Below are 13,493 nucleotides of genomic sequence, written 5' to 3' on the forward strand. Positions count from 1 at the left end.
GGGGTGGGTGCTGGTCGATGGGATGAGTTGAAGAAGGGGGGGTGGTACTTGTCCACGACAGCTCTAAGACGCTGTTTATGGAGATCGTCCAGGTCAGTGTTGTTTCGGTTCAACAGCTCGGCACGGCCGATGACTTGAAGCACTGCCTGATGAATCGCAAAGGCGGCATCGATCACAGAGTCGATGTCAGTGAGCAGCTCAGAGGGTCCCTGAACCTGCCATTGCCGTAAGGCCTGTCGGACAGCTAGTGTAAGTTTGGGGGTGTAGTCTGTGTGCACGAGTTCCGTTGACGAGGAGGACAAGCCCCCGGCGCTAGCGGAAGGAGATGGTGGTTGCGGTTCAAGATCCATGGATCGGAAGCGAAGCGAGGAGCACAAAAATTGTTGATGGCATCGCGATAAGCGTTGCGGCCTGCGACGATGGCGACGTCACGGAAGCGAACATCCTGGAATCGAGCAACAACGGTATGGAAGAACATCAGTAAGGGTAGTAATAGGAACTTGTACAGCGACGAAGCGACTGTCGTCCCCAACGACGCGGTCAACGTCACGGACAGGCACACAATGTACACATACAACGTAAGTGTAGCACCGGAGAAGCTCAGTAGGCTCACGTATAACAGTGCTATTCAACAGCGCGTCCACGCTGAAGACCTTTGAACCGCGACCCGCACCTCCGAGAGGAAAGAGAGGAAGTATGTGCGACCTGGTAGAATGAACAACGAGCCACGCAGGAACGCAACACGCCGGTGCAGCGCAGTCGAGAACGACCGTAATCGATGCACGAGGTAGCGGTACACAATGCTAACGAGCAACGAAGCGAACAACACCAACGTGTCCGCAGGCAATATGGAGACCGCTCCAATGCGCAAACTCCAGGTAAAAACCGCACAGGTCTCACCGAGGAACTGACAGACAATGTTCACGAACGACCGAGCGTGCGAGAAAGCAAGCGACGCCAACCAACGTGCGGGCGATGACACAAGTGAAGGCGACGTAATGGACTGAACGTAGAACACCATGGACAGAGACGAAGACAGGGGTGAGAGGACGTCCCAGATCAGCAAGAGGCAGAAGAAGACGGTGCAGGTACGACGAAGGCAACAAGCAGCAAGGGCACCATGATGACACAAGCATACACAGGTGATCGTGCAGTATGTAAGCGACGCTGCGCCATTATGGATAGCCAAATAACATTCTGTTATTCGGAATGTGAGTGGTGTTGCCATCTCTCTTTGCGTGACTTCCATCTGTTCAGGAGGAGGTCGAGCCACTTGCACAGAAGATGAGCCTCTATTGTAGGCTGCAGCAGGAGTCCAGCAGCGTCCTCGCAAAGGATGTCACACGGCGGGACAAGATGCTTGCAATGGTAGCACAGTCACACCACCCCAATGTCTCTCACACATTGGATCCAAATGCATTTGGCAGCGGAGAGAAAGTGGACGAATTGTTGGCCCAATATGATGCTTTTTGTTGCACAGACACCGGTGACGTACGAGGAGTGAGTGCGCTGCATCTTACATTCTCATTCTCTGATCAAAGAATATGGAGAGCTAATCCATTACTGTGTCAAGTCATTCCCTTCGTTTCTCGTATGCGACTGCAGCCACTATTGTGTTCGACGCACACAAGGTGGCTCCTCTGATAAGCAGAGGCGACAAAGAGTATATGGCATACATCAAGCGTGAGAGTGAGCTGTATGTCCTGACTTGATATCATTTCTGTCATTTGTTCACTTATACATACAGGATGGATGAGTGGCTTAAACCTATGACGATGGCCAATCAAAAACATGCTGCATCCGCTTCGTCATCGCAGAATGCCCACAACGGCCTCACCGCGATCGCTAGCTCTGGCTCTGGCGGTGCAGTCACAGATGCTGAAGCGAACACTCTCCTCAATAGCCCAGGCGACCTTCTAAAGCAATGATTTGTTCAGATCTTTCCGAGGGTGATAAGGGTGTCTGGAAGGTCAAGTCGCTTACTATGAAAGATGATGGAAGGTTCAAATATGAAGTTTTGCTTGCGGACTATGATGCCACGATTGCTGTCACGATGGATGAGCTACGGAGGCTTATGATGGAAAGCCGACTCTCTCGAATGTAGATACAAGATATGGTAATGTGTACATGGAAGAAAAGGGGACAAAACATTAGTACACTGATCCAATTACAATTTCGCCTTGACTTCGCCCTCCTTTTTCTTCGCCTCCGCAACAGCAGCTCTGTCCATCATCTGCCGTGTCTCTGTCGCAGCCTCCGCGAGGTAACGTTTCAGCTCTGCCGTCCTCCGCTTCAAGCTCGTGATGGTCCATCGGATGTAATCATCTCCAATCGAATAGGACAAGCCGTAGCCATCCGGAACGACTAAACCGCATGTCAGCCAAACAGTTACGAGCCCGTAAACGAGTCCCACGAACCTTCGCCATAGCCCCATCCGTCCAAGAACGGCGAAGACAAATTCGAGGTCGACAGCTCCCAGTGGTTGGTCTTCGAGAATGCCTCATCCGTGTATATAGGCGGGACAGGTTCGCCTTCCCGAAGCATCATCTTCAAGCCGAACAAGTGGCGATCCAACCCTTGGCCATCGGCAGCCCATGCGGCGTACTGCAGGTGTCGAGCCACCGCCCTGCGGAAGAGGATCGCACGGTGTTCGTCCTGATTCCATTTCGTTTCAGAAAACTAGAAGCCAGCGGGCACTCGGGATACGTACCGATTCTGCCGGATTGAGCATAGACTCCGCCCACGCCTTGCTCTCGTTGCTTGCGCTTCGAATAACCTCCGTGCGTCCGAGCTGGAACTTGCGCGTCTGGCAACTCTCGTAACAGACTCCGGGCCTGTTGAACATCTTGTGGAAGGCGAGTTGCTTGACAAGCTGCGCCCACGCGTCGGGAGAAGCTTTGTACTTCTTTATTTGATTTTTGCCGTAGCCCTCGTAGTGCAGGACCTAACGCATAGACATGAAATCCCACTCTGCCCGAAGGAGAAAGCAGATCATGACGTACGTGGAGATTGTGCTTGCCAACGAGCTCATCGAACGCAGATTCCGCCTGCTGAACATACTGCCGCGCCTTAGCGTTCACGACAAACGACAGTTCAGCGGGAGCCTCCAGGTCTCTGCCAGTCTCCGCTGTGCGATCAGGACCCAAGTCGATCTTTCCAGCAGCAAGTGATGCGAGTATGAACTCGTTCAAACGCAGCGTCGGAGTGCCATCCATGCATGAGTGTTCACCGAGGAAACCAGACTTGCCGTTCTCGAAAACGATAACTGCGTAGCGCCATCAATTAGCGCAATGTCAAACATTTGCAATCCAGGCGAACGTACGTTGGTGCTTGTCGTAGAAGCGGTTCCTGCCGTCGCCTACCCAGCAGCCCCAACTCGCTTCATCGCGTGTGATAGCTGCAGAGTCATCGAGACAGACAATCAGCATCGCAGATTCGATCGCCTCGAGCGAGACCGCATTTGATGGCGATGCGGCCAAAAGGGCAGCACGGGCCTTGTACTTATTAGCGAGCTTGCACACGTATCTGACGAACGCGACTTACGTCGGCCCAATTGTCCCGGTTCTCGCTGGTTAACGCACCGATGGGGACAGCCTTCTCACTACCCGCCATAGAGATGATCTTCTCGATCTGCGCCTCGAGTTCAGCCGCGGAGAGCTCACGGCCGCCCTTATCCGCAAGCGGGACCTTGAAGAACTTGTTTTTCCGCACAAACACTACATGGTTGTTCGTCGTCGGGTCGAACTTGCGTGCCGTGTCGGAGGGCTTGACGGGGTATCGAGAGGAGTGGAATCTGGGGAGTGTACTTTAGAGTTGTCCTCGTTACTTGAATATCAGAACGTACAGCCATTTATATGACTCCATGGAAAGCGGCATGCTGCGCACTTTATCAGGTTCCAGCTGTTTACTGGAATAAGAGGGTCATCGGTCTGCCTGTATTGAGCCTGCAATTTGGAGTTGAGACTCACCTCTCGACCAGATCCCTGAACGGTAACATCGCTTTGAGCAATTGTGCTGCCCGCCTCGCTTGACCCGGCGCGCGCTTGTCATCTACATGCACGTAGAAGTAGCTCACGTACACCACCACCGGATCACGGTAGCCCATGTATGCGATGTCGTTCCACCATTCCGACAGCCAATTCCGCACATTGGGGTCCGCCGCACGCGCTTCAAGACGCGCCTGCAGCTCCTTGGCCAGGGCTGATTCCGCGAACGTCTTTACCGCAGACCGGGTCGCAGAGTACTGCGCAGGCGTAAGATGGGGCTGGACTGTCTCGAGGTACTTTGCAGTCGTGGAGGAAAGTGTAGGGACAGGCAAGTGCGGCAGTGAAACCTCGTAGCGGAGCATTGGGCCTGCACTGAGGTCTTCCTTGTAACCCGGAGGAAGCGCATCTGCTCGCCTTGGCGCAGATGACTTGAAGGAACGCGGCTTGGACATGGCTGCCAGTGATCTATGTGGCTGTAGATAGTTGTAGTGAGTGCGCAATCCAACCCATGAGGTGCTGTCCGGAGTTATTATGCAAATATGCGCGCGCGCGACTGTAGTCGCTACGTGGCACGTGATAACGGGATGTGCATGCACCGGAGTCGGAGACAGAGGCGTACCTTGCTCGCAAAAAGACGCAGGAGCGGTTGCATAGAGAATCACCACCGACACTGAGTGCACCGTTGAGTGCTGGAGCGAATTAAAAGCGCCCCAGACGCATGCAATGCAGGTTATTGAACCCTCTCACGTACCGTGCGGAAGGCCGAGCAGCGGCATTCCGTCTGAGGACCGACATCTCATTTCCTGCATCCTGACGAAGACGATCGTCCGTCCGGTAAGCCTAGCGTCCGAAAGGCTGAACGTATTCCAAAGCCCAGAACCTCTGGGGCGTACGAAGCATGACAGAAGCATGGTTGCTTCGTACAGCAAAAAGCACCCTAACAGAAGTGTCTCGTCACTTACCAGGATATCCGTGGACCGAGCCGAGAATCTCAACGGGGCTGAACTCTGGCGCAGCATGAATGACTTTGCAGTTGGCGGGTGTACGAGTGGGTGGGAGACTATCGAAAGCCTGCGAGCGTATCCGAGGACACAGAGTGTATTTGAATGGAGCTGCTGGAGGGGCGGTAGGCGAGTTGGCCGCGCTCGTCGATGTCGAGAAGGGCGGGGCCCCAGCCCACATGATTCCCCATTGCCAATTGGCGCTGGGCGCATCGGAAGTGCGCTTACCGTCGCCACCCCGCCCCCGCCGCAGCTATTTCCTCCCCTGATGCAGGTTCTGCGCGCTATGTAGCTCATTCTTGCGCGAGACCGTCTACGTTGCTTTGCCCTCAACTCGTCTGCGTCAGTTGTCAAAGCAGAAACGCGTGAAATGGATACTGGACGCCCAGGAGGGGGATCGCTGAGACAACGTCCAGAGTCAAAGTGCGTATTATACACCCAGCTCTCGGGAAGGACGCGGCGGGACGTGCCGCGCGGCATTTTGGACGGCGGACCTACCGAAAATGGAAGCAAGGGCACCATATCGGGTAAAGTTGCGTTAGGTCACCCTCTTAACAATCAGAGCCGCCCGAGCGTGCTTTATAGGCGTCGCAGGAGTTTTGTATCGTAGAAAGGCTACCTGACAGCCGCAAATACGCCACGCATACACTCGAATCCACGCGGAGACCCGAGCCGCTATATGTCGCACAACCGTAGCAAATGACAATCAGAATGTCCTTATCAGCTACGCGACGTTCTTCAACCCGTATCTTTGCCATAATAATTAAGTGATGGTCGTCGACGTTCAGCTGGTCTCATAAAATACCTGAAAAACATATCCCGAGAAGCAATTTACAGCTGCCGCTCTCTATACTCCGATGTCATCGACGTTTTACTCGCCGTTTCGCGAACTCAACAGTTATCACTATTTTATGGGTTCCTACCTCTACAGCCGCTTCCGGAACTCTCATCACTACAACAAAGTCGGTTGTAGAGGACTGGGAATTCGACCTTTTGCAGGACTTTGCATGACGATATTGGTGGCGCAATGAGCTCAATCATGTTGATTGATGACTGGCTCGTAAGAAAATAAAGGGGAGAAACTGTCGGACCGGGCGGTTCCAAGTCAGGCTCAAGTGTTGGCAGCGAGGTCGAACCAATGAACGGAAATCGTTGTCTCGAGGAGCTTTGCTTCTAAGAAGTCGGGAAGAGCTACAGCAGCGGTCACGAGCGAATGCTCATCGTGCCATGTTTCCGCAGCCAGTGCGGCGAGACCTTTTGGTGGGTGGCATTCGAGTCTGGGTAATGTTGAGTTGCTGGGCGATGCTGCTTTTTCTAATTGCTGAACTGCAACCGACATGGCACCGTGACCGTAGCAAAGTGTATGTCGAGAGGGCTTGAATCGAAGTCCAACACCAAGCATTGGGATGGTCACACAAAAGTCGACGGTTATCCAATCTTCAAAAAGCGACTTCAAGAAAAGCTTCAACACGACTATCCGCTAGCCTACCCTAAGTTCCTCCCTCCACCACACGTATTCTCCTTAATGCGATGAGATCGTTGCGACCCGGTTGAGCATGCGAGATGACGCCCCGCGACTCTGGCGGCACAGCACAGGCCAAGTCTTGTTGCCGCCCCAGACCGACGCGGAAGGCCAGCAGCATAAAGGAAATGGCAGTCATTTGGGTCCACATGTCAACCGCGATGAGAAACAGCCACGATCGCACGAAGAAGCAAATGATCCAGAACGCCATTGCCAGTCTGCGGGAATGTGAGCGCTAAAGGAAGGGAACCAACCACTGTAAGTCGGCAGACGTACGCGTTGAGCGCAACGCTCTGGACGAAGGCATACACGGCACGCTTCAACAGTGACAGTGAGCGCGCGAAGGAAGAAGCATTGCATCACTCACCCTTTGCATACTGCCCGATTGCGAATTCAATTCCCTAGTCACTCTCCATACCCGGAACACAATCAAAACTGGATCAACGTGGTGATGACAATGAACACCAGATGTATGTATTCGAAGAGGCTTACGCGTGCAATAGATTGTCGTTCTGGATCGACATCACATTCAGGACGGTATAAATCGTTGAACCGAGGAAGAAACACACGTGAATGAGAGCACAACGGCCCACGTCAACATTTGTGCAAACATGTTATTGTAGAACGCGCCGTCAGCTTTCAAATGTGTAAAGAAATAAATGCACGCCACTGCAAAGGCTGTTGTTAAAAGAATCAGTCTGTGCACCAGTTTTTTTATTTCAAAAAACAATTACCAGCGAACCCGCAAATTGTTAGTATGGGGAAAACGATGACCATTTTTTCCCTATCCCAGACAACGTACAGCTGCCAAATCTTCACATATAGTCAGTCCAGCACAAAAACATGGGACTGGCGATTTAACGCACGACCACCGCGTTCAAGATGGAACCAGCCGAGAATGATAGAGCCTCTTTCGCGGGAAGCGTTCCGGATGCCTCGTCCACAAAGGACAGAACGAGCTGCCAGTGTGCGATGTCTGCAGATTGCAGGGGCCGGAGAAGGCGCAACACGGTCAGAATCCAGTGCTGAGAACTCGGTCACAGGTGAATCGATTATACCGGGGCAAAGGTTGGAGCACATACAGCGGTGACGATCGCAAAGAGAACCGTTCCAACCCCAAATTCCCAACTCAAGTAGAACGCCCGTACCCCAACCCTGGTGGGCTGACGAGACCGACTTGCCAGAAAAAATGTTGAAATTGCATATAGCAAGAAGCCGTTTCCATACAAGAAGCTAGTGATCGCTGCACTTGTGACTTCGATCGGAACGACGGATTGCGTCGTCTCGACGGTGATGGGAGGTACAGCGAGTGCTATGTTCATCATTGTCTGTGTAAGATCGTTCGCACCCAGGATCTCCCGGGAGATATATACGTACTTATACCATTCCAGTGCCAGCAGCTCCAAACAAACCTTCGCATAGCTCAGTCGGCGGTAAAAATCGATGAGACAGCGATGAAGGACCGGAGCGCCATAGCTGTAATTGTGGTGTCTGCACGATTTATCGGAACCGACAATGACAGACTTTTTCAAACCATTCTCATGTCGCACTGCTTGAAGCAGCGAATTGTGATGAAGCCCTGCTCTGGACCAAAAAAAAACGCTGCTGCGAGCACATGTTTAGACTTGTAGGATGCCCATGAACTAATCGCGAATTGCTTACACCTGCTATCATTGCCAGCGACTGAGGTCCGGCTCCTTTGGCGCTGTGTGGCGAAATTACGTGGCGAACAAGTCTGTTGTCCAGCGTGGGCCTCAAGACAGTTCCCCGAGACAAATTAGTTATCTTAGCGCTTAGTCATGAACATACCGAACACATCGGATGAAATTGCTATATGCTCATTCATTCACCCCGGAACTTCTAACCTGAGACATGTTGGTTGTGGCTTGCCAGTAATTGCACGCTTGATAGTGTCACATCGAGTCCAAGCGGAAGATACGTTGATAGTAGGGAGCATACTTCCTGTCCTCGTGCACCAGGAATATGATCCGTCCTGGCGCACGTGTCTGAGGCAGACCTCGCATTAGCATGGCTTTTTTCGAGGATCAGCGGAGGCGGACGGTCCCTTATGGCTGGGTCTGGTATCCAGACATCATTACGTGCTCTGCCAAGCACAAAAAGTGGTCTGTAGATTCGTCATGTTGTCCACACCGAGGTATGCCCGAGGCAGCTCGAGCAAAGGTGCGAGTTCGGATGCCTTCACGTCCGTGCCATTTGCAAATGTAAGTTCTTTGGTGTAGTTTTGCGGTGCTGGTGATATTGAAGACCGGATCTATCGGAAAAACAACAGCTTTCTCACAACCAGGCGGTGATGATCCTCGTACGTAGGATGTCAACGGAGGAATACCGCACAAGTGGGCCATCCGTGAATTAATCATTCGAGATCTCCACATTGTGCGGTAAAACGCAGTTTAGCCGCTGATATTAGCGCTATATAGCGCTAGAGCTATAGAAACTCGTAAATCGACCCTGCTCGTCACGATGAACATGTTGAATGATCAATGTCATTATTTCAACGTCGTCAATCTTGTGGCTCTAACATACCTTTATTAATGCCTATGTCAGTAGCGAAGATATGACCCCCGAGCGAATTCTGACCGCACAAGGACAGCCAATCAACATGAAGAGATAATGACGAGCTTTCATTGTGAATGATTACGATGGCCGATGCGAGTCCGCCTTGCGATTGCGTCGTTCGGTTCCATGACTGTCCCGTCTTCAGTAAATGCATTACGTACCTCCTGTTGTGAGTCAGCGACTGGGGGGAGAATGCAGCAGGTACTCCGGGCTTTCAAGTTAATGGCCGTGGAGGCAGACGAGCTATAGCCTATAAGTGGATCGAATATTGTCCGGGCTTGTATCGCTCCACTACGTTCAGGAATTTCAATAGACATAATTCTACCACATGATCTCGTGAGTCGTGAGACTGCTTGAGTCGTTCTTCCTCCGAGGAGCTCAGCGCCTCAGGCTTAGCGTCCTCTCGTAGCTGTATCTAAGAACAAGAATGCCGTAGAACCTCACTTAGCGCCATGAAAGCAAGAAATTGCAACACTAACCTCCCACCGGCCATCTGCTCCTGCGTGCCAGTGCTTGTCGAACATGTAGCAAAGTAGTGACCCGCGGCAGATGTTCACCGGTCGTCGATTAGGCGTATGAAGTTCTCCAAGCCAAGAGTCGATTTGACTTGCATTGGCTCAGCTAAATGCTGCGGGCTGAGATAGGAACGCAATTCGCGTATGGAATAGTGTACAGAAAGTCATAGAAGCTAGTGAAATTGCAGTATTGGAAGTGTGAAATGTCCCCGGAGTCATTATCGCCGATCACTGCGATCAAGCCTGCTGCGCATCCTCCACTCGAGCGTCTAACACCCGGACCATCCTGGGCTCTGCAACGCGTATGACCTGTAAGGTATCATATATCGACAGTCAGCACCAACTTGTAAACGTTACTTTAGGTTCATAATCTGACAAGTAGGTAATCTGGTAGAGATCAGACCTACTTGTCCATGAGGCACTGCCAGGCTAAGCTCTCATTACAGGATCATTGTGAGCGCGCGCAGTGCGGTAGTCGAAGCCAAACGACCGTATGCTCCTCTTCCAAACCGCTTGTACTTCGTGTCGCCAGCGAAGGAACGCTCGAAGGTGTCCGCATCTTCCCTTCCTAGTGTGTCCCCATCATGATTCCACTCTCCGTGGATAAGAGCGGCCGCCTTTGCCCTTTTTTTACCCCCACATTCATTTCTTGCTTCGACCTCAACCATAACGATATCGTCCATCTTCTTCGAGCTAGTTGCGCCAGCCTAGTAGCCAGTAGCTCAGAACTTGCGGCTTGACAAACGAGCAGAAACGGCCATGCATCTATCCTCGAGCTGGAGGTCGCATCGGCGTGCTCACCGGCGTGCACGTATGGACTTTCACGTCCTACAGCAGCGTGACCCACCGCTCATAAAGCTGCCTTTCCTTATCCCATCCATCCCCGTCCTTGAGCCTCTGCTTTCCCCGTTGATCGGTGGCGAGCCGTGGCCCTCCGCAACCACTGTCTCTACTCAGGCCGATGAGACGTCAACTTCAACTGTGGCTGAAGCAGCAACCACACAGGTGTTGGAGACTGCGAGTCAGGCTCAGCAAGCAAGCATTCAGAAGCAGGACGCGGTCACCCAGGTGCAGAATACAACCACACAGGTGTTGGAGACTACGAGTCAGGCTCAGCAAGCAAGCATTCACGTGCAGGACGCGGCCACCCAGGTGCAGAATACAACCGCCCAGGTGCAAGCAAGCGCAACACAGGCGCAGGAGACCTCCTCCAACACAGCGCACACGACTGCATCTGAGGATTCCACTACGGACACGCCGACACCTCAGACGGCCGCAAGTCCTACCGCGATTGTGGAATCAACCACTCCATCTCTCGTTTCTATTGGGATTGGAGGTGACGAAAATGGTCTCGGCTCGGAGGCGACATCACTTAGCAGTATTGGTGTTCCTGCCACCAGCACTATTGATACAGGTCACGCATCTTCTCGTACTGGCAGTACAACAAATGACGGCAGCACAACAAACGACATCAGTTCTCTGAGCAGCGCGATTGGTGGGGTTGGCAGCTTTTCAAGCTCATCACGTTTGGCGACAGATCCTGCACCCTCTCCGTCAGTTGACGTAGCAGCCAACAACCAGGGTATTGGAGCATACAGCACCTTTTATTCCACATTGACCATCTCCGGGCACGTTGTCACGCAGTCCACGCCGGTCGGAACGCTGCTACTATCCTCCATATCTACCGCCGTACTATCAACATCCGGTCATGCTACAGGCGCGGAGGTCGGTGCGAGCGACAGCGGAGTCGCCACTTTGGCGACCGCGACTTCTGCTGCTGAGGCTTTGCAGAGCATACATAGTGGCAACGCCGTGTCTGCACACACCATGTCAAGTGCCAGCAATTTCATCGCAGGTGCTTCAGCGGTGTCGTCCCAAGCCACACTGACATCGACTTACTCACCTTATTCGAGTGCAGGTTCGGTCTCGGGCTCGAGGCCGGGCCCCGGGCATTCTAGCTCTGGAGGTGAGCCGTCATCTTCGTCGAGTGGTCCGACCTCCAGCAACCACCAGCTATCCGCTCTTGCAACACTTGGATTCATCCCCCTTTTTGTGCTTGCCTTCCTCCTCCTCCGTCGGCGAGGCATTGCACAACGTCTTGAGAAGCGGCGACCTTGGCTCTTTGGCCGAGACACAGGCGCATATGGAAATGCCGCCGTCGACAGCTCACGCTACTTCCATGACCATCCCGGTGCGAGCGTATCTCCGAGTCGAAGGAGCAGTTTCGGTACCGGAACAGCTCTGGATGCTGGGATATCGTCCGAACAGTGGGAAACATTCCCCACGCTGTCGTCAGAGACCAACTCCCGGTCCGCTCTGCCCAGTATCACAGTTCCGCGGCCGAGCCGGCATGTAGAAGTTGTCCCAGAGGTGGGAGAAGTATGCCCGAGCAGTCTGAATGGCTCTATTGCGGAGCCCGCTCTTGTTGCGACTGTCCACTCCGATCCGCTGCCGATAATTCGAAGTTCTGAACGCGATAGCTGGGAGAACGAAAGAGCGCAATCGGAGGCGGGGTCCCTAGTCTGGGAGGAATGGCCTACTGTCCCTGACAATTCTGTGATGAACCAGCGTAGCCCGACGCTTCCCACTCCGATTTCAGCGCGGCCTTTAGCTTCCTCCCAGAAGTGCATCTTTCCCACCCCGTTGCAAGATCATAAGCCGAAGAGCGTCAAGTCGGTGCAAAGCACCCGGGAGTCCATTAATGCCAATTCGAAGTACATGACAGCGCTCGAAAACCCGTTCTCTGACTTGGCGAGTGTGGGCATGGGTCTCGGCGCCGAAACGAGCACGGAGGATGGCTCGGACGCACAGACGGCCGATTCGTTCTCGACTGCAGATCCGGAGACTGCATCGCACTTTGCGCGTGTCGAGACGATCCGCAGACCATTCGTTCCAACGATGGATGACGAGATGTCAGTGCTGCCCGGCGAGACTGTGCGCATACTGCTGCGCTACGATGATGGTTGGGCGTATGCAGAAAAGTTGGGTAGTGGCCGGCGGGGGCTCATCCCGATCGACTGTTTGCGTATGCCTGAGGAAGACCTGTCCGCTTTCCTTGCTTCCAAACGCTTGAATAGTTATTCCGTAACTGATTCTCTGAAGGGGATCCCCAAGGACGTTGAGATTGATGCCAGGACGACGATTGGGAAAGCCCTTTGAGCCGTTCGTTCATACATATATGGTGAGTGATCTGCGGTGATTTATGAGTGCTATCACGAAGGAAGCTTTTCAACGATAATGACAGTTTTGTAGCTCATTGTACGTCCATCATTCGCGACTTCTATTGCGACATCCGCCACGACCTGTCTAAACCTCCCGCATCCGGTGGAACTTCATTCATCTGTAAAACAGTCCGTAATTCGCTTTCTTTGTTTGATCTTTCGCATGTACCCCTCGGATACCCTTCAGTGGTGTTGATAGTATGGATCCAGAGTTTTGTCCGTCTGTTGTTGGCTCTACTGTAACCAGTTTTCATATGCAGTGCACTTAGCTATGTGCTATTTATTCAAGTCGATTAGATGTCCTAGCTGTTATCGTTGAGTTGTCATAATGTTGTCATTGGTCACTTTTAGCACATATACGAGCAGTACGGGAATACATTCGCGTCGCTGTTGGTCTTCGAGTATCGCCCCATAGAACTTGAGTCACGATTGCTCTGAGGCAGAACGAGGCGTAGAACACGTATTTACCACGGTAAGTGCGTACAAAAAATGAGAAGAGCACGGGAGAGAATGTCAGCCCCATATACTACCCCAATTTCCGGCACTGGCCTCGCATCGGCAGGAGTCCCCATTGCGTCGTCTCGACGGTGATGGGAGGTACAGCGAGTGCCATAGTCATGTATGAGATCGTTCGCATCCAGGATCTCCTGCGAAATATATACGTACTTATA

The 13,493-nt window shown here is 52.7% G+C and overlaps 6 protein-coding genes across 6 annotated transcripts; 3 read left to right on the forward strand and 3 right to left on the reverse strand.

The window, feature by feature from the left end:
- The first annotated feature begins 536 nt into the window (after window positions 1-536).
- On the forward strand, window positions 537-1,292 carry LAESUDRAFT_155587 (uncharacterized protein). The gene is made up of 4 exons (XM_040901385.1): window positions 537-578; window positions 636-966; window positions 1,028-1,088; window positions 1,143-1,292. The coding sequence occupies exons 2-4, from the start codon at window positions 779-781 to the stop codon at window positions 1,191-1,193; spliced, it is 300 nt and encodes a 99-aa protein (XP_040769507.1). The 5' UTR covers window positions 537-578; window positions 636-778; the 3' UTR covers window positions 1,194-1,292.
- On the forward strand, window positions 1,184-2,151 carry LAESUDRAFT_155365 (uncharacterized protein). Its single transcript, XM_040901384.1, has 4 exons — window positions 1,184-1,211; window positions 1,258-1,500; window positions 1,574-1,696; window positions 1,748-2,151. Exons 2-4 carry the CDS (start codon window positions 1,391-1,393, stop codon window positions 1,926-1,928), a joined length of 414 nt encoding a protein of 137 aa, XP_040769508.1. The 5' UTR covers window positions 1,184-1,211; window positions 1,258-1,390; the 3' UTR covers window positions 1,929-2,151.
- Window positions 2,152-2,167: 16 nt separating this feature from the next.
- LAESUDRAFT_733807 (acyltransferase ChoActase/COT/CPT) lies at window positions 2,168-4,438 on the reverse strand (the record flags this gene model as incomplete). Its single annotated transcript, XM_040910447.1, has 8 exons — window positions 2,168-2,364; window positions 2,418-2,655; window positions 2,711-2,944; window positions 3,003-3,265; window positions 3,323-3,494; window positions 3,544-3,793; window positions 3,845-3,907; window positions 3,969-4,438. The coding sequence occupies 8 exons, from the start codon at window positions 4,436-4,438 to the stop codon at window positions 2,168-2,170; spliced, it is 1,887 nt and encodes a 628-aa protein (XP_040769509.1).
- A 2,039-nt stretch (window positions 4,439-6,477) lies between these two features.
- LAESUDRAFT_754409 (uncharacterized protein) lies at window positions 6,478-7,831 on the reverse strand (the record flags this gene model as incomplete). The annotated part of the gene is made up of 8 exons (XM_040911881.1): window positions 6,478-6,727; window positions 6,786-6,826; window positions 6,877-6,944; window positions 7,002-7,021; window positions 7,079-7,187; window positions 7,244-7,313; window positions 7,376-7,534; window positions 7,592-7,831. 8 exons carry the CDS (start codon window positions 7,829-7,831, stop codon window positions 6,478-6,480), a joined length of 957 nt encoding a protein of 318 aa, XP_040769510.1.
- A 648-nt stretch (window positions 7,832-8,479) lies between these two features.
- Window positions 8,480-9,127, reverse strand: LAESUDRAFT_155709 (uncharacterized protein). Its single transcript, XM_040901386.1, has 2 exons — window positions 9,054-9,127; window positions 8,480-8,978 (listed from the first exon to the last, which is right to left on the reverse strand). Exon 2 carries the CDS (start codon window positions 8,900-8,902, stop codon window positions 8,576-8,578), a length of 327 nt encoding a protein of 108 aa, XP_040769511.1. The 5' UTR covers window positions 8,903-8,978; window positions 9,054-9,127; the 3' UTR covers window positions 8,480-8,575.
- A 2,244-nt stretch (window positions 9,128-11,371) lies between these two features.
- LAESUDRAFT_719806 (uncharacterized protein) lies at window positions 11,372-13,233 on the forward strand. Its single transcript, XM_040907695.1, has 2 exons — window positions 11,372-12,782; window positions 12,846-13,233. Exon 1 carries the CDS (start codon window positions 11,429-11,431, stop codon window positions 12,758-12,760), a length of 1,332 nt encoding a protein of 443 aa, XP_040769512.1. The 5' UTR covers window positions 11,372-11,428; the 3' UTR covers window positions 12,761-12,782; window positions 12,846-13,233.
- The last annotated feature ends 260 nt before the right edge of the window (window positions 13,234-13,493 follow it).

Source organism: Laetiporus sulphureus, assembly GCF_001632365.1.
Source record: "Laetiporus sulphureus 93-53 unplaced genomic scaffold LAESUscaffold_2, whole genome shotgun sequence".
NCBI lineage: Eukaryota > Fungi > Basidiomycota > Agaricomycetes > Polyporales > Laetiporaceae > Laetiporus > Laetiporus sulphureus.

What these genes read in the sequence shown, in the direction of transcription:
- LAESUDRAFT_155587 (XM_040901385.1), top strand. Translation starts at nt 779, where the DNA reads ATGCACGAGGTAGCGGTACACAATGCTAACGAGCAACGAAGCGAACAA. An exon ending in AGCAAGCGACGCCAACCAAC is followed by an intron (nt 967 to 1,027) that starts GTGCGGGCGATG and finishes CACCATGGACAG; the next exon opens with AGACGAAGACAGGGGTGAGA. An exon ending in GGCAGAAGAAGACGGTGCAG is followed by an intron (nt 1,089 to 1,142) that starts GTACGACGAAGG and finishes AAGCATACACAG; the next exon opens with GTGATCGTGCAGTATGTAAG.
- LAESUDRAFT_155365 (XM_040901384.1), top strand. Translation starts at nt 1,391, where the DNA reads ATGTCTCTCACACATTGGATCCAAATGCATTTGGCAGCGGAGAGAAAG. An exon ending in ACACCGGTGACGTACGAGGA is followed by an intron (nt 1,501 to 1,573) that starts GTGAGTGCGCTG and finishes TACTGTGTCAAG; the next exon opens with TCATTCCCTTCGTTTCTCGT. An exon ending in ATCAAGCGTGAGAGTGAGCT is followed by an intron (nt 1,697 to 1,747) that starts GTATGTCCTGAC and finishes TTATACATACAG; the next exon opens with GATGGATGAGTGGCTTAAAC.
- LAESUDRAFT_155709 (XM_040901386.1), bottom strand. Translation starts at nt 8,902, where the DNA reads ATGTGGAGATCTCGAATGATTAATTCACGGATGGCCCACTTGTGCGGT.
- LAESUDRAFT_719806 (XM_040907695.1), top strand. Translation starts at nt 11,429, where the DNA reads ATGTCAAGTGCCAGCAATTTCATCGCAGGTGCTTCAGCGGTGTCGTCC.